This window comes from Corvus moneduloides, chromosome 15, assembly GCF_009650955.1.
Source record: "Corvus moneduloides isolate bCorMon1 chromosome 15, bCorMon1.pri, whole genome shotgun sequence".
Classification (NCBI taxonomy): Eukaryota; Metazoa; Chordata; class Aves; order Passeriformes; family Corvidae; genus Corvus; species Corvus moneduloides.
The window spans coordinates 11,073,820-11,092,342 of record NC_045490.1 but is presented as its reverse complement, the minus strand read 5'-3'; the positions used below and the strand labels follow the sequence as shown (position 1 = coordinate 11,092,342).

Here is an 18,523-nt window from a genome sequence, read left to right as displayed (position 1 = left end):
TGAATATTTCCAGGGACAATTTGTTCTACTTTTGTAGGGAATTCAAAAGGATTTAAGTCTTACCACAACAGCCCCTGGCGAGAAACAGACAGCCCCCAGTGTAACATGGGCCTGCTGCACTGCTCCCTGCGTGACCACAGCCACAGGCACCACCGAAACACGAACCTGAAGGTGTTTGAGAAACTCCAAACCACTTCTGACAGTTAAGTAGAACTGGCAGCCCAAGTTACAGCTTTTGTTGCATTGTCAGAGTCAATCAGTATTTGCTATTTGCTCTTCAATAGTTTCAGCTGGGCTGTTTGGCTCTAACAAACCTGCCCAGGCCAACCCCTCATGGGCTGCCCAATGACTCAGCTCAGAGCAAACAACAGGAGATGTCTTTCAGCTCCACACACATTAGATTAGCTCTGACACAGGACATTTCAACGCAGGACAGGATTATTTTTCCCCTGGCATCGTTAGGGTTTTTTGGACCCCTGTATCCATTCACAGGGCATTAGGGTCCTTCTACAGCCACAGAAGCTGCCAGACTCATCAGAAAGTGAACCTGAAGCTCAACCAGCAACTCCAAGGAAGCACCTCCATGCTCTTGCCTGCTGTTATCTGCTTCCCTCAGTGCTCACCCCACAGCCCTGGCTGCCAGCTAGCTTTTAGACTAACAGACCTTCAGCTTGACCCAGGACAGCTGTATTTTGTTCTTGTCTATTCAGTGCTGTCTAGATGTCTGATGCATTCTTCCCCCTGCACTGATCTTAACCAGGTTGTAGCTTTCTTGAAGAATAAGCTGTTCTCCAAAAATGGGACTCTTAGCTGTTTCCTACTTTTAGCTTCTGCTTTTCAAATTTCAAATTATTTTGGCAGTATTTTCATGTTAGCATTTTATGTTAGCTGTGGAGATGACTGAGGGCTTGAAACAGAGCTGCACACCAAGAATCCATTTGAGATACAGCATTGGTGTCTTAACAGCTTGGGAATCATTATTGTAATGCCTGTCAGGCACAAAGTTTGTATTTCAGTGAATAATATTTAAAATACTGTAGACTAAGTTCTCCTAACCCACAGCTGTGCAAAGCCATTGACACCAAACAGTCCACAGAAAGCTGGACAAGTATGGTTATGGGTCAGTGCTGTGCCTGAATCCTCATGCAGGGGTTCTACCTGCTTTGGACATGGTTAGTGGTGACCTCAGCAGGGCCAGGTTAACAGCCAGACTCAATGGTCTTAAAAATCTTTTCCCACCCAAGCATTCTGTGATTGTATGACATTAGAGCCTGGCAGTGCGCAGAGGTTTTCGGATGGAGCTTGTATCAGAGGCACTCACCTCTCTCCAGAGAGCCCTCGGGTCTGCCCTGAGCCAGAACCACAGTGTGTGTGACATCAAGGAAGCACACACAAGTCTGAGAATAATCAGGTATGTCATGAAGTTAAAAACACTGCAAAGAAAACCTGCACTGAGCCACTGCAGCCCCATGTTCTTGAAAGGGGCCTCCAAAGGAGCTGAGGTTTGAGGACAGGAAAGGATTAAGAAAAACAGTGGTAAGATTTTATTTGGTTTTGAAGTTCTCCATCTGTGCCAAGAACAAACCATTTCAAAAATCAATGCTGAATGTACACAGACCAAGCCCAGACCAACAGATAGGTAACTCAGGGTGGTGTGAACGATCTGCCCACTACAGGCAGCAGTGAGTACCCTAAAGCCAAGTCCCATCTCATGCACCAGGGCCTAATGCAGGCTATGTCCCACAGTGCCCACTGCGCCCTGCATGTGCCATGCCTCATCCTGCCTGGGCTTGGTGCCTGCCAGGATTTTGGGCTGCTTGTGTGCTTTTCTCCAGTGAACAGCTTGGGCAGGGCAATTACACATCAGCAATGAGTCAGCCCAGTCCCTCACACCCTGCTAACCCCCAGGGCAGCGGGGCCCCACGCTAGTGTTGGTGTTTCAGGTGGGGAATTCTGTGGGTGGATAGGATGGTCTTAGCCCTCACACCATCAGCAGCTCAGGAGGGTCTTGCTCCCTGTGAGGCCATGTAGCTCCCAAAGACCTCTGTCATACCATGGCGTGACAGCAACCTCAACAGACCTTCAGAGCAGTTAAGTGCACAGCACCAAGAGCCAAAACCACAGCAAACACCACAGGCTTAAAGAAACACCAATATTTTTATTACAATTGCCCTAAAGGTATTTATTTTTCAATCAGACAAGAACCCCACCTCCTCTGGAAGCTCTGAGCCCCCAAAGACATAACTTCAGGAAGCAGTGAAGCAGCACTGAGGTGAATGCCCAGCCATCAGTTAACTCACACTCCTGGTTCATGCTGTCCTGCATGCAAAGGTATTTTCCCAACAACATAAATCCAAAGCCAACTAATGGAGACTTGGGATGAAGTTGCCCAACACAGACAAGCCAATCCCACAGAAAGGGGAGAGGACCTTCTCTCTGCATCTTCCTGCTCCAGGAGTGCCATCCAGCCTCTTCCTTTGTGCCATCCCTGGTGCTCAGCAGGTTCTGAGGCACAGCCTGGGATGCAATCCAGAAGAGCTGATGGTTTCACAGAATAGTTTGGAATGGAAAAGACCTTAAAGATCTTCTTGCTCCAAACCCCTGCCAGGGGCAGGGACACCTTCCACTAGACCAGGTTGCTCCAAACCCCATCCCACCTGGTCTTGAACACTTGCAGGGATGCAGCAGCTGCAGCTTCTCTGGGCAACCTGTCCCAATGCCTCACCACCCTCACAGAAATAATTTCTTCCTCCTATCTAATCCACGTCTTTCTTGCTTCACCTTAAGGCCACTCCCCCAAATTTTCTGCGAGTGAATCAAAGCAACTCAGAAGAACGGGTCCAGTGCAGTGGACCTGTCATCAGGGACTAGGGCAGGGCTGGAGTGAGCTGGTGTCGAGCTCTTCATGAGACGGTTAAGCAAAGCCCACAGTGCTACCCACCACCTAAGCACTGCTGTATTTTCAGCAGGAAGGAACCAAGCATGAAATATGTACAGAACCAGTTCATGTACTGGGTAGGTCACTGGCACTTGTGGTTTCACAGCTCCTTTTATGCCCATAGAAGCACTGGTGTGTTCTCTGCCCAAGGCAGCCGTGCACACACAGCACGGCCGCCGCTCCGGGAACGCAGTGTGCATGCCTGACAGCTTTACTGCTCTCCCAAAATTAAATAAAGAGAGAACAATGTTCTGTGTTTAACCCCTCCGCAAAAACAAGCAGCTGCTTCCTCACTTCCCTCTCTCAAAAAATGAAGATGCTTGGAAACACTTATAAACAGAAAATACTAAAAGAAACAAACCACTTGCCCAGGAATGATACCCTAGAGCAGAGCATAAGGGGCTGTTTGCAGAGCACGTGCCCCAGGTGAGCAGCTCCAGACTCTTGAGATCCCAGAGAGCAGCCCCTACCCACACAGCATGCCTGTGGAGGGTGCTTCCTCCAGGGATTTGTTCCCCTAGAAAGCCAGAATGTACTTTTTTCCCTCTTTTCTAATAAACATATTATTCCTCCTAATCCCCTCAGGATATGTCTCATTTGTGATATCTTTCTATGTCCTCGACATAGCACTGTGGTTCAAAAAATACCAGAAGTCCAATATTGGTGCCCGTCTCAACACCCTCTATTGTTCCAGTAAGAAAAAGATAATTTTAAATAAAGAGCTCCCAGTGAACAGCCCTTCTTTCACTGTCCTCTCCCTCTTCTGTCACCACAGAAGGTTCGGTGACAGCACTGCAAGCATCACCACCATATTGCGGCGACCCAGCCCACTGTTGGGCTGGGAGAGTTGAACGCCAATCAATTCAGGGCTCTCCCTTGGGTGAATTTCCCCACCCAGGACAGTGACAATGAGGGTGGGTCGGTGGGCGGCACAGAAGCCTAAGCCGCATCCCCCTGGGCAGTACCCAGGTTCAAACCGCCTCCCCCTGTTCGAGAAAGTTCTCTGTTATTCGGTTGTTCACTAGCTCCTTGTTGTAACTCCCGCCTCCCCCCATTGGTTCTTGTTAAATTGTATCCTCCCCCCCGGCTCGTATGGGTGAGAGCCCATAATCCCCCAGTTCAGTTATCTGCATACTTTTGTATGGTTGGTTAATATTTTCTCCTCCCTATATTATGTATAATTCTTTGTATATTCATCTTCCTTAATTTAATATGTATAAGTTCTAGAAGGTTCTGTCAAACTTAACACCCCATTGGTTCCTTCCCTAAGTCCCTCCTTGGTGTTATTTCCACTGGTTCCCTCAGCCTCAACCCCACCTCCTGTCAAGTATCCAATTGGCTGTATCCCTTATCCCTGCCTTTCCTATCCCCACTGTAAAATCCCTGGACACACTCAGATCTTTGGCTCTGTGTCTCCTCCTCACATTGTTTCACTTAAATAAACCTTCTGCATGGAACCTACACAGAGAGTCTCCCCTCTCTCACTTCTTCACCTCAGCCTGCGTGCTCTCCCACTCTGCTCAAGGGACAGCTCCCTCAGGTGACGAGCGCCTCCCCGCTGATCCTTTTGTGTGTGCCGTTGTAAATCAGAGGCTGCGTGGCTAGACCTCCAGGCTTCTCTTCGAGCCAGCACACGTTATTACAGCCTCTTATTACAGGCACACAACTCCAGCAGCACTCCCCACGCTGCCTCTCCTGGTCACGGCCACTCCAAAGATAGGTTACAGATTCTGTACTGCTTTACTGCACAGAACAGCCCAATTCAGCAAATACAGCTGCTACTACACTTAAATCTGCTTTATATTTACTCTGCCATAATATAGGGACCAAGGCCAGGGAGGGACAGCCTGCCCTGGGGACACCAGTGAGCCCTTGATGTGGGTGTGCTCGGAGCACTGCCACAGTCCCTCACATACCACACCACTGTGCACCTCTGCGCAAACCAGACTGAGCAGCATCACACAAAGTGTTTATGACCATGTTATAAACATATATTGTAATATTGGCTTCTCGCAAGTATTAAGGTGAATATTATATAATGTTAGAAATGCTTTTGCTGTGTGGATGTAGTTTTCTTCCTTTTTAGCAAGAATATTAGCAAGTGTGAGCAGGTAAGATAACCACCAAGCGAACAGAGGATGAGGCCCGAGAAGCTGCTGATCAACACTTTGTCCAGGGAACAAAAGGGGCCAAAGGCTACTCCGCCCAGAGAACGGGCGGCCAGGAGAGTCCGAGAGCCACTATCACCGCTCTGCCCGGGGGGCAAAAAGGCCCAAAGCTGCAATCAGCCCTGACTGTCTGGAGAATTGAGAGATCCACTCTATTATCAACTCTCACCTAGCGAGCCCAAGTCCAAGAATTAAAAGAAATAAAACCGCAAGGCAGAAGAATACGCATGCTCTAAAAAGGCGGAACCAAGGAGTGGCCATGCAGAACAGCTCCGGGAAAAGTTTGAATATGCATAAAGAACAGACAGTAAAAATGGTATAAAAAGGACTCACCTCGAGCATCAGGTGTGCTCTTGGCAGAGCGCCAAGGCACCCGGCCGTTACCTCTTTGCTTTATTTTATGTGTCTCTTATTGTCTTTATATTAAACCCTTTAAATTCTCACAGGAGAGTGAACCTCGTTTTTCACAACCAGAATTGCTTCATCTCCTTCAGAGGTTTAGGACCTTCCCCCTCAGACACCCATCAACAAGCAGCAGGGCTTCTCGAGCCCTTCTCAGGAGCAAGCCTTAAGCGCTGTGCAGAAGACATGGGGGAACTGCTTGGAGTTTGCCTTCCAAACCATCTGACTCTTGGCCAGGAAGGCAGGCCGACACTTTCCTTCCCATCAAAAGGAAAGTGTACACAGAGTGATCTCCAAAGCGAAGACAATTCTTCAACATAAAAAGTTTAATATAGTTGGTGAGCAAACCTGAAGTTTCATTCTTGCAGCACACTCAGGAGTTAATAATCATACACTGCAGGGATTTGCGCCTTTGCTATACACAGTTGCTTTCTCCCACTTTAATGGTGAATGTCAAGTATTTTGCAGGGCTTGGTCTTTTGAACCAGAAGCTTTACACATGCTAAAGACTTCTAAAATGTTTTGTTGCTTATGGTAAACAATAGCATGCAGAGCAGTGTCAGCATCCTGCAAACCTCCCAGCTGACCGTGTCCTCTGGTGTTATTTGACCAGTCCCGGAGTCAACTGTTCAAGACAGCTTCTCTTTTAGCTGTGCACTGCCCATATCTGATAATTAAGAATAACAACTTTAAATAATGTTCTTTAATCTGGTATATTTTTCTTTCTGAAGCTTGGGCTGTAAAATGTCATTGCCACATAGTCTGCTATTAATCCACACAACATGTAAAACTACTTAAAGCTTAATGGGTGTGAATGCAAGTTGCTCTGGTTGACAAGAAGGATTGAGTGTGGAACAGGCTGTGAGGCATCCTTATGGTGTTTGGAAAACTCATTGGCTGAAATCCTCTTGAACACCACTTTATTTTTTTCAAATAGAGCTGTGTTCTCTGTGGGGAGAAAGTGGGATTTGTTTTGAGTCTCTCTTGGCTGTAAAAGCTCCTCAGATGCCACACTGTGACTTGACATCTTTGCAGTTGCTCAAGTAACACAGTGAAAACTGTGCTTGAAGTTTTTGTGTAAATTCTGAAGTAGAAACCAAACATAACCTTATCTACCAGGGCTTGGGGTAAGTGGGGTGTTAGGGGCTGTGTACAAACCCACTACATGATCAAGCTCGGTAAGATAGGGGGTTTGCTCTGGCACACATCTGGCACTGACAACAAATCAAGCAGAGTATTTCTCTGTGAACTTGTTTGTTTTAACCTTTTTTTATCAACACTGCTAGATCTTGAGAGAGCTACTGTTTTCTTTCACACTTTAGCACCTGTGGTCACAGACGACTTAAAAAATAAAAATGTTTTTACTAAGTGTTTGGGTATCTGAAAACCATCAAGGCATTTTGTGAGCTCAGAAATCAGACAACAAATTCAGTTAGAAATATTATATTGCTCCTTCTAGGATTTCCCGTGACTCTTGTGAACTTGTGACATGTATTTTGTCCCCAAGCTACCAAAAATGAAATTAAATTGCATTGGTCTGCATTAATTCCACACAATTCATAATGGCGTATTTGTATTAAAATTAAAGGATTTATCCAATTTCAGGAGGACCAGGATTATAAATATCTGTTGTGTTATATAGCAAAAAAAATTTAGGGAAAAAAGAATAACTGCACATATTTCCCCCTGTATGCTTCTTACACCAACAGGGCTGTTCTAGTAAGCCTGTTATCTTAACTATTTTCTTTAACCCATTTTCTCAAGTGGAATATAAGTGCACACTTCTACAAAATAATTTTGAATACCTGTCTCAACAGGCAATCTTTCAATCTTCAAGGAAAACTGACATCACCACCATTTAAACAAAAAGAAGGGGGGAGGAAGAAAAACCCCAAACCCACAAATCCCTAATCCCAAATACCCAGGGACACTGAACCCATACTGCTTCGTCCAGCCTGGCAGAGGCCTGGCGTGTTTTCGAGGGTGTGCTGGGTGTTATTTTGTTAACTTGTCCCAAGGTCAGACCTTGCCTAAATAGATCTACATGAATCATTCTTTCCACCTGCTTTCCCACTTGGGATTATCAGTATGCTTAATTACGGTAATTAGTATTAGGTTTTCATTCCAGCATGTTCCACCATTACTGTCTCCTGAACCAGCACAAGCATTTATTCTTCTCTTTCAGTTATTAAGCAAAGCCTCAGTGATAGAAACACTTCAGCATCAAATACATTTGTGACATATTTCTGTTAGTTCTTATCTGTAGCTCAGATTAACTGTTCTATACCAGCACAGCTTCACACGTAACCACCCAGACCTCCTGCCCCCGAGTTTACAGGAATGATGAGAACAACAAAAACTGACTAGCAGAAGTATTTCCTTCCACTTGAAAAAATCATCTCACTTGAAATACGAGAACAAACATTACTATGCAACCAACTGAAGGACAGCTTTTGTCACTCAGCTCTACACAGGCAGTAAACCCACCAAAGTCAGCAGAAATCAGGTGGGGGCATAGTTCTGGAATTCAGCAATCCAGAGTGACTTCTTCAGTCCATTTGGGAGCTCTGACCAGAGAGTGCATCACTTCCATCTAACAAACTATCAAATACAAAAGAATTATGTGAAACCAATAGAAACCTTATGGAAATCAAAGTGAAAAGCCCTGTTCCTTTTGCTGCTGTCTCTGATTCTTACCTTCTCCACCAACACACATGGAATTCCTGGGGTAACCAAACCTGTTACTCCCAGCCCGAGCTCTGGGGAGTCCCTTCTGCTCAGCCATCCCCACCCACACAAGAACAAATCTCACAGGCCTCCCCAGATATTATACCACTGAGTGGGTTCTCTCTGCATTCACACAGGATCACACCATAGACTTGGATCTGCCCTGACAGAGTCAACAAAATCACTTTTACTGGAATTCCTTCCTCAGCAGAATTCTTTCTCGAGTATCCTAACCTTTAACAGGACACATCTCTGCTCAAATGCGAAAGCTGCTTAAGTTTAAAAGTCAACCTTAACTCAAACAATACCTGAGTAATGGATTGCAGACCAATTATTTCTCACCCTTCTTGTGTTACAGTTCCAAGCCAATGCTGAAAATTACATTTTTGCTGCTCGACTAGAGACCAGTGGGTAAACCAATATTGAAGCCAGTAGACAAAAGAAAAATTGTATTAAAATCTCATTCAAAAAATCCTGGAATTGGTCTATTTGTCAATTGTCTGTTTAACCAAGTAATTTAGCTATGATTTCAAAAGCAGCAAGTGCATGGATTAACACTGGCAGAGCTGGGCAGATGATGACATCGGCTGCTCTGGAAGCTGAACAAGCAAGTTCAAGTGATTAAATGCATTCAGCTCCTCTAGTTACGCTAATGACTGATTATCTTTTAATCCCGGGCAAGGGCTAGATCAACTGTGATCCTGCACAGAACCACAGCACTCATTAATGTGGTTACAAGCACAACAGTGAGAACAGCCGAGTGAGTTATTTCATTCCTGTTCCTGAGCCATGGCTGCTGGTCAAAAGGAATGTTGTCACTGGAGTAAGAGCCACAGAACCTCCTTTCCCACAGAGGGCAAACACAGCACTCAGTATTACCCTGCTCGACCAAGGAAAAAGCAGCTGTTTGCTACCAGAAATTTAATTAAGTCTTAAAACCACTTTCTGTCAAGTCATTAAGGCCAACTTGAAGGAGATCTTTTAGATCATTCCCTACCCCTATAAATATCCTTAGGAGGAATAACCATTAATGATGTGATGTCCTACACCTAGTGTTAGCTCACTGTAACAGTGGGTATAAAACAAACTGCATTTCCCCCCAAGAGCACAGGCTGGGGCTACAAATCCATCCCCTACACTGTGCTGACAACACACCAGTATCACCCTCCAGGGCTGCATGCCCCCAAACTGGCCCAGCCAACTCCAGCCCTGCTCATCTGGGTCCTCCTGAATATAAAAGAAGAAATGGGGGATAAAAGGGTAGCTATAGCATACCTAACTTTTCATCTGACTGCATGAGAGAGATGCCCTAAGCATGCCCTTCTGGATTTGCATTTATCTTTACTACTGAGGAATTCAACACTCCACCTGGAGCCCTGGCCTCTCCAGGGCAGAGCTCAGCATCAGCTGCTCAGCAGAGCAATCAGATCCTTACCCCATGTCACTTAAAGCTGATCAAATCACAGAGGGAAGTGACCTGTTTTCAAGAAAAAAAGGCCACTGCATAATGTCATGAGCCTATTTGAGACAGCTGCAAGGAATAGACTGAACACCATCAGCACCTGCACAGACACAGCCATCTCACAGGGGCTAAAGGCCAAAGTAAACCCTTGTGAGCGAGGCAAGTCCCATACCAAAGCAGGACGGGGTCATCATCATGTTTCATGCTACCAAATCCAGATACTGTCATTTATCTCTTGACAAAACTGTCACAAGACACTTTTGTGGACCACCTTCAGCTTTGCCCCGTCTCATGCTGGACACCTCTCTGCCCCGCATCACTGTGCCTCTTCCTCAGCTCAGCCTGGCAGCTTCTTTTGCTATTTCCAGCTGCTCCATTATTTCCAGCCTCCAGCACCCAGAGCTGAATGTGGGTGGCTTTGGATGTCTTAAAACCCAAACCACAAATGATTTGCTGGCAGAATTTCTGCTGTTCCAAAGATGTTTGTAATTTAATGGCATTTTAGTATAAAACAAATAAAATTGAAAGTAAAGAAAAAAGGCACTTTGAAGGAAGCAGAAGTCAGCTGAAAGCCTCCACAATTAGCAAGAATCTCCCTCCTGCCGTGAGCCAGCCGAGGCAAGGGGGATGTAGGCTTCTCATTCCTGGAGACAGGAAGCCCCCTTGCCCATGTTTCAAGCCAGAAAGAACAGATTTCCTGGACAATTACAGAATAAGAGGGAATACAACAGCCATGATCAGTCCTCTGCACAGTAGCAGGGTTGCACAGACCCACCACTAAGCAAAGCCCAGGCTCCCCAGGGAGCCCTCCAGCAGCCCCTTCCTGCATTCCCATGGCCAGGAGCTGTAGCAAAAGGTAATTCTTCCCCAGCTATAACATTTTCAGGTACTATTTGTAAAGCAAGCCATGTCTTCTCTTGTGTTTAGAGACTAGAGCCCAAGCAGAGCAACCTACATTTACATCCTAGCAAGTTGTTTACCATCATTCAGGAGCAGCCGTTAGAGTATGGCACATCACCCCACCCTTCAGTGGGAGCAGATTTTAAAAAGGATCCAATTTAAAAGGCTGCCAAATGGAATAACACCCTACATCTGCTTCTTGTATTACAACTCCTTGTGATCCACAGCAAGACTGGCCTAATGAGAATCGTCCTCCTCACATCTCCCAGGTTTGCTGAATCAAGCAAGAAATTTGGCAAGCCACCTGTCTAGGCAGAAGCAGATTTAGGTTTTTCTTGTTTAATATTAAACCAGTTTTTTTTCCAAAGTAACAGGAAAACAGGCTCCCTCCACTGAGTTCAGATGTTCATTTTCACAACAGGAACATTTCTACAGTTGCTGGGAAGTGATTTGTGATACATCCCATGTTACCAGGGGAGAAATAGAACTCCCCATGCCCAGACGGTTCAGGCTGAGCCCCAAAAGCCAAGTGCCCCCTCTCACAGCACAGCCCCCCAGTTACTCCTCCAAAACAGCCCTCACTGGAGCACTTGGAAAGGGACAGCCCAAAGTAAAAACAGAGACAAAGCCATGCAATAGACATATATGAACACAAACTAAATCTCTTTAAAACATGCTCTCTTCCATAAGTATTTCTTTGAAACTCAGGGTACGTGTTTTCTCTTTTCCGTCACAGCTTTGGCACACAAATGAAAAGATGGCAAACAGCTTGTGTAAGTTACAACAGTATTTTTAAGTTATAGCTCCTTTCAAATGCACTCAGGGTTTGTTCCAGAACTTAACCAGCAGCTGCCCAGGGGAGCTCAGCAATCGTACACAGCCTGACATGCCGGGAAGGCAAAGCAGCTTGGGGCATCCAGCCCTTTCCCGGAGCAGCCCGACGATGATAGAAACACTAGTGCCCACGGGAATGTGTCCAGCTCACACACAGTACCTCATCCATCACATAGCCCACCACACCACCTCGCTGCGCTCCTTCCTGCACAGGGAATGGTTTGTTTTCACATATATCTACACATAACGCCTATTTTAAGCTATCTGCGGCGTCTTAGCAAAGAATTTTCCAGAATACATACTTGTGAGGTCGAACACAAGTGTGAGTACACTTACACAGTAATTATTACCAGCCCACAGAGACCCCAGAACGCTGCAGCCTGCATGGAGAAACTTCTTGCTGACTTAACTCATGCCTTCTTTAAAAACCCCAACAGCCTATGAACTCAGTCCAGGGCAAGAATCCAAACTCTATGAACACTAAAAGCTTTGAAAGCAGATCCTTATGAATTAACAGCCAAAAAAATAAAGCATGGAGAACGCTGTAACACTGGGAAAAGCAGCCGAAACAGTGCAAAGCTCAGAGGGAAGCACTTATTCGAGTGTATTGGGTGTATACAGAATGATCTGGAGTTCAAAAGAGTCCAAGCGCTGCTACCCGCTGGCCCCGGGTACAGTCCGCCCGACTCCGGGTACCACCCGCCCCGCCGCCCATCACTTGCGGCCGGCCCCCTCTCCGCTCCGTTCCGTTCCCCTCTCCGCTCTCCCTCCGAGCTTACCCTGGAGATGGTCAGCGGGGCGCTGAAATCTTTACCGCCCACCAAACGAAAACCCCACGGCGAAGGGCCACGCAGGACTACCGAGTGGGACATAGCGGCAGTGGAACACTCCCTACCCACGGACGGCTCCAACTCCCACTCGCGATCACCAGCCGCAACTCCTAAATGCCAGGGCGGACCGATCCCGCCTCCCCGGCACGCCCCGCCCGCAGGGCGTGCCGGGGAGGAGGGATAGACCCTTCCCGGCCGTCGCTGGGGGAGCTTTAGCACGGATTTCCTCCTGAAGCGTTTTGTAAGTGGGGTTCGGAGCGATTGCTCGCTGTGGTAAAGTCTCAGTACTTTACTAGTAGTAAAGCATACGTTTGGTGTGCTCAAAGCCCCTCTCACTGCAGTTTCATCCTCTGCAGTGGAAGGAAAATAATGCAGTAGGTCAGTAAACGTTTGATTGTGACTGTTTTATTCATTACAGTAAGTCTCTTGAAGGAGAAAAAAGTTCAAGAAAATAACCAGATTTGGTTTAAAGCACTTTGTGAAGCCTTCATGGTCATCACTTGGGCAAAAGATAAACTTTGAAGAAAATAATCACAGAATCACAGAATGATTTCATTTGGGACGGTCCTGAAACATCATCTCATTCCAACCCCCTGCCACAGGCAGGGACACCTTCCACTAGACCAGCTTGATCCAAGCCCTATCAAACCTGTCCTTGAACGCTTCCAGGGATGGGGCATCCACAGCTTCTCTGGGCAACCTGTGCCACGGCCTCACAGAAATTCTTCTGACAGGGAGGAATTTCTTCCCAATATCCAGTCTACCTCTGCCCTCTGTCAGTTTGAAGCCATTCTCCCTTGTTCTGCCTCTCCAGGCTCATGCTCCAAGTCCCTCTCCAGCTCTCTTGGAGCCCCTTTAGGCACTGGAAGAGGTTCTAATTTGCCCCCAGAGCCTTCTCTTCTCCAGGCTGAATACTCCCAGGTCTCTCAGTCTGCCCCACAGCAGAGGTGCTCCAGCCATTAGAGCATCTTCATGGCCATTGCACCCCAACATCACTGTGTCCTTGCAGGGGTCTCTGGAGCAGCACCCGGCACTGCAGAGGATCTCAGTTTCCTGGTGGTACAGCACCTGTTGGAGCACCATGGAGATGTCCATGCTGCCAGTGGTGTTTAATGGGATGGTTTGCAGGCACAGAGCAGTGGGTTGGAGGTGGGGTGAGTGGTCAGTAGAGCTGCTCAGCATGTCCCCCAGAAGCTGAGAAAAAATCTCAAAATGTCTGTACAATTTCCTTTTCTTTCTGAAAAGGGCCCTCTTGAAAAAAAAAGGACTGGAATATCCCACTTGAAAAAAAGGACCTAACAAAGTATTCATTGTTTTAAAAGTCCAGTTTCATTGAGCACCTTCTCGCTGCCTGGTTTCTGCAAGTGTGATTTATGTGCCATTTGCTGCAAAGTCTCTTTGTTCGTGACCCAGGAAGGTTTGTGTGACTGGCTCATTGCTGTGCCCATTTACTGGGCTTTGGTCTGGGACAAGGATAGGAGATGTTACTTTTAAATAGGCTCCTGAGCTGTCCTGCAGCTTTGGGATTTAGCAGCATGAGTACAGTCTACATGCTATGTCACGAACCTGAAACACAATAAACTTAGTTTGCTTTGCTAGAAAGGTGCCTGCAGAGGAGAGGTCCAGCTGCAGCCCATACCAGCTGAGCTTTCCCTTACTCTTTGTTCCTCGTAAGTGCCTGCCTCCACCAAGAGAGGCTACAAAGCCTGACTTAGGTCTGGGTGATGAACCATACCTCCTCATTCCTGCATGGTATCACCCAGCTTGCAGAAGCCTGGGAGTAGGCTGGTCTGAGGTTTGCTTGCTTGTGTTAGAAAATCCACACAGCCAAACAGCAAAATTTCTCTCGCAGAGAGCTGGAGGACTGGCTGATGTCCCACCTCTCCTGCTTTCGCTGTTCAAAATGATGAAGAGGATTCCCTGAAGGACAGAGTTAAAGACGTGCACAAATGTAGTGTGTCAGCATCGGCATCTCCTTCTTCTTGGAAGGGAAAAGAAAAAATTCTTTCTGTGAAAGGCACTAAGTTTACTGGAAAGTAGCAACAATAAACAATATGGAAGAAAAGAAGAGAAAAAAACAAACCTGCAGTTCTGTAGTCAAACATTTCCCACTGCCATTCACTGGAGCTCCATTCTCTGGTTGGGTTCTGAACTGCACCCTGCTGTGAGGGGCAGCTCCGTTGTGCAGCAAAGCCTCAGGGGTTCGAAGTAATTCGTTTGCAGAGGCAATAGATGATCAAAACACAGAAATCCCCTCTACTAGAGTATTCATTTCAAAAGCAGACAGGAAACTGCTGGCTCTGAGGGACTTTCTCTTCAAGGCTTTTTGAATGCTCAGCCCAGATCACCCCTCATAGAACTGACGGCTCATCTAAAACTTAACCCAAGTAAAAAAAAATTAGCTAAATTGGTATAAATTTGTGGGTGTGCTTATTCCAAATGAGACTATATTCCAGAATACACTATGCTGTGTGAAGTGGAGGCAGTTTTACCCTGAATAAAACTATCTGCATTTAAGTTGCTCCTGCTGGAAAGTGTTCACATGCAGAGCAGCCCTCAGGATTCAGAACTGTATCAGGAACTAATTTTGTACCCCTCTGTCATAGATGTTTTTCCCTAGGATGCAGGGTATGAGAACATTAGCTAAAGAGGTCCTTAGTTCACAGGTGGCCCATGTTCTCTCAGCTGCTCACACACCTTTTCATATATGCTTGCTTTGAGCAAAGCAAACATAACTGCAGTCTACAAAGGACCCAGTCAGCTCTCACTTCAACCACCTAAAGTGAGCTCATAAATTTCTGGTTTTGTCTTTGATAGAATCAGAGTCACAGAATGGCTTAGGTTGGATGGGACCTTAAAGATCAACTTATTCCAACGCCCATTGGCAGGGACACATTCCTCTAGAACAGGTTGCTCAGCGAGAATTTTTCAATTCTACTTTAAATCATTTCCAAAAACTAATTGGAATTCTACTTCTGGCTGAGAAGTTAACAGCAGCTGAACCTTGCTGTGGGAGCAAGCCTCAACATCCAGCTGAAGTAAAGTATTGCCAACATGCTCATTCTTCAGCCGAGTGCTATAGCAAGCTCTAAGACCACACATTATTCAAAGAGAGGTCAAACATGTTCATGAATTCAATCTCATCACTCCATTCACTTTATCTTTCCCCTCCCTGATATTTCCCTTGGTGTTTGTTTCCAGTGTTTTTCCACCCCAAAGCCTTATCACCTCTTTGTTTCTTTTTTTGAATATTCCATTCAGGTTCTACTTTGCCACTAGTGACACTCTCAGTTTCCTTCCTTTGTTATCACAGACCGACTGGGTAAACTAAGGGTCTTTGTGTCCCATTTTAAATGAACATCCACGTTTTCCATCTGCCACCCTCCCAATATCTAGCAGAGGTCTGTGTTTATCTGAGAGTCCTGATAATGACGCTTCAATGCTTTTGTTTGAACATCTGTCCATATGAGAGTGATTTAAAGCATCATTATGGCTTGATGGTTCTTCTCCAGGTCAGGAGATTTTCTTGCTTGTACAAATTGTCATCAGGGCTCTGGCTGTTTCTGCTTAGAGCCATTTCAGTGGCTGAAGTTAGTCATGAGTTATCCATCCCTGGAAGTGTTCAAGGCCAGGTGGGACAGGGCTTAGAGCAACCTGGTCTAGTGGAAGGTATCCCTGCCAAGGGCAGGGGATTGGAACGAGTTTTAAGATCCCTTCCAACCCAAACCATTTTGTGGTTCTATGATTTAAAAGTAGCTTTAAGCACCAAAATAGCTGTTAGCCTGTGGGTTGGCCTGACCAACAGCCACACTCCTGTTAAAATTGTGTGTCAGAGGCTCATGGTTTATGTTTGAAAATCATTTGTTGTGAATGGTCATTTGTATGTTTTAATGCTGGTTACTCCTCTTCATATTTGTGATTAGAAAAGGTCCCTGAAAGTGATGCTGATCGCATGAATTCAAAATCCTTGTGGGAGTAAAAAACTCCAAGCAATATTGCATGGCATTTGTACAATTTGCCCTCCCAATAGTCAGTGTTTCTCAGAATACAACCTCTTTTCCTTTCTTACATTAATCAGTAATCCTTGACTTTTTTCATCTTAATTTCCATTTCTATTGCCTGAATGAGTCCCTTCTGGTGCCTTCCTATCCCAAGAGTATTCACATACAACAGATTCTCAAGGGTTCCAGTTTAGTCTTTTACTTAATAGTTTAAAAAAAAAAAAAAATCCAAAACCTCAACATCCTGTGAACAGTTAAATTTGAAACTCATTATTTGGATTAAGTACAGGCAAATCTCAATCCTATGGCAGCTTTAGCTGCAGGTTTCCAAAGGGTTACTTAATTTATATGCTTTGCAGGATCTCTCAGATCTGAGTTATTATTTTGGCTTTTGAAAGTTCCTTGGCAGACACCCAAGTGTTGGGAACTGTCATTCTGAATTCTGTTTAATTCATTTGTTTGTCTAAATAATTTCTAAGTTTGTCTCATGGATCTAAGCATCCCACAGAGAAAAATCCAGCTGTGATAGAAACCATTAGGATAATGAAAGAAATATCATTCCTCCAGTAGAATTTCTTCTCTGTAATCACCTTCAGGTGGAGAAGCCAGCTGTCTCCCAAGGCTTTGGAGCTTTTTTACAGAGAAAAACACAGAGAGAATAGGTTTAGATTAGATATTAGGAAGAAATTCTTCCTTGTGAGGGTCATGAGGCCCTGGCACAAGTTGCCCAGAGAAGCTGTGGCTGCCGCATCCCTGGAACTGTTCAAGACCAGGTTGGATGTGGCTTGAAGCAACCTGGTCTAGTGGAAGGTGTCCCTACCCATGGCAGGGTGTTGGATCTAGGTGATCTTTAAGGTCTCTTCCAACCCAAAACATTCTGTGAGTCTATGAAAACTAAGAAGCTTCATTGTCCATGGTCAGATTCATCTTTGGTTTGCCACACTGTGCAGCAGGAGCAGATTCACAAAAGGGACAAAGGTAAATCCTTTGCCTTTGTAAGATGTGTTCAGAGGGTAAAACACAGCAGGGCCTGACACAAAATGAATTTTATTCTTCTATTCTGGCAAATATTAATGAGAAAATATTTACATGTTATTCTAAGTCTTGCTCATCAGGCTACCAGTCATCTACCAGAACTTCATACACTGGCGTTTTGCAACCACTAAGCAGCAATGATAAGTCCCTACCTCCCAAACACTGCAGACTAAACACAGGACAAGAGCCTGTGGATGGATTTCCCCAAGAGGAACACCAGGAAGCAATGACACAGTGTGGCCAGCTCACATCGGAGCTCAATAGCAGCTTGTCCTTGATAACAGCAGCTTCACAGAAGGCTGTCGACAAGGACAAAGCTCACATCAGGGCTCACAGAAAGGTTACAACACATTCAAAATGTTACAAACAAAACACTTTTTAAAAAATACATATATTCCCTTCTTACCAATTTTGCTGAAAAATGAATTGGTTTCATGGTCACCCTATTCTCAGTCTCACTTTCCATCTCAGAAGTCAGAGGAAACAGATGAACAAGTGCCTGTTAGGTCACGTCTGACCTTACTCACCTTAATCCCCAGACTGAGACTAATGCCATGACAAGCCGGGCTGCACAAAGCAGGCAGGTGGGGACTGTCCTGCTGCCCTGCCACACTCACTGCTGCCACACTGAAGCAGATCCTCAGGTCTTTTTCACCTCACCTGTGTAGCTGCAAGCCTGGAATATATGGGCCAGATGGAAGAAGCTGGTCTGTTTGCTTGGAAGGGGCATGACCTCCTCCCAGCAGGTTCAGCTGCTGCTGACGTGGGCAGGATTAACCCCAGTTCTCGCCCTGTGCGAGCGGTAACCTTTTCACAGCCATGCCACTGTGACCAATGAGCAGCAGTTGAGAAAATAAAAAGAAATATTGGCATAATATTGTAAGCAGAAGATGAGATTACAAGTGATCTGCTTTTTCTGCAAGGCTAATTGTTTCCATTATGGGATTAAACTGATTGATTTCCCATCAGAAACGGTGCCTGGAAGAACAAAGTCAAAACCTCTGGTCTAATGTGAGTCACTTCACTGAGCAGCTAAACACTGAGATTTTTCTCTTGTGAAATCATGACAGATGTCAGCTGTTGGTATATCCTGCAAACAAATTTGGCACATTTTTATTTCACACAGTAGAATCCAAGCAATAGTACCTATCCAGCAGAAGAGCTCCCCAGACCTCTTGGGGATTTCAGCATTTATCACCCACACTCTTGACTGTTTACAGTGATGC

General features: G+C 45.6%; 1 protein-coding gene across 1 annotated transcript in view; it reads right to left on the bottom strand.

The window, feature by feature from the left end:
- PDLIM4 (PDZ and LIM domain 4) overlaps positions 1–12,384 on the bottom strand; it is a 47,266-nt gene extending 34,882 nt beyond the window's left edge. Inside the window, exon 1 of the mRNA XM_032125060.1 lies at positions 12,211–12,384. Within this exon, the coding sequence (XP_031980951.1) occupies positions 12,211–12,303 (93 nt within the window). The 5' untranslated portion in view covers positions 12,304–12,384. The remainder of the gene's footprint in view (positions 1–12,210) is intronic.
- Positions 12,385–18,523: the final 6,139 nt, after the last annotated feature.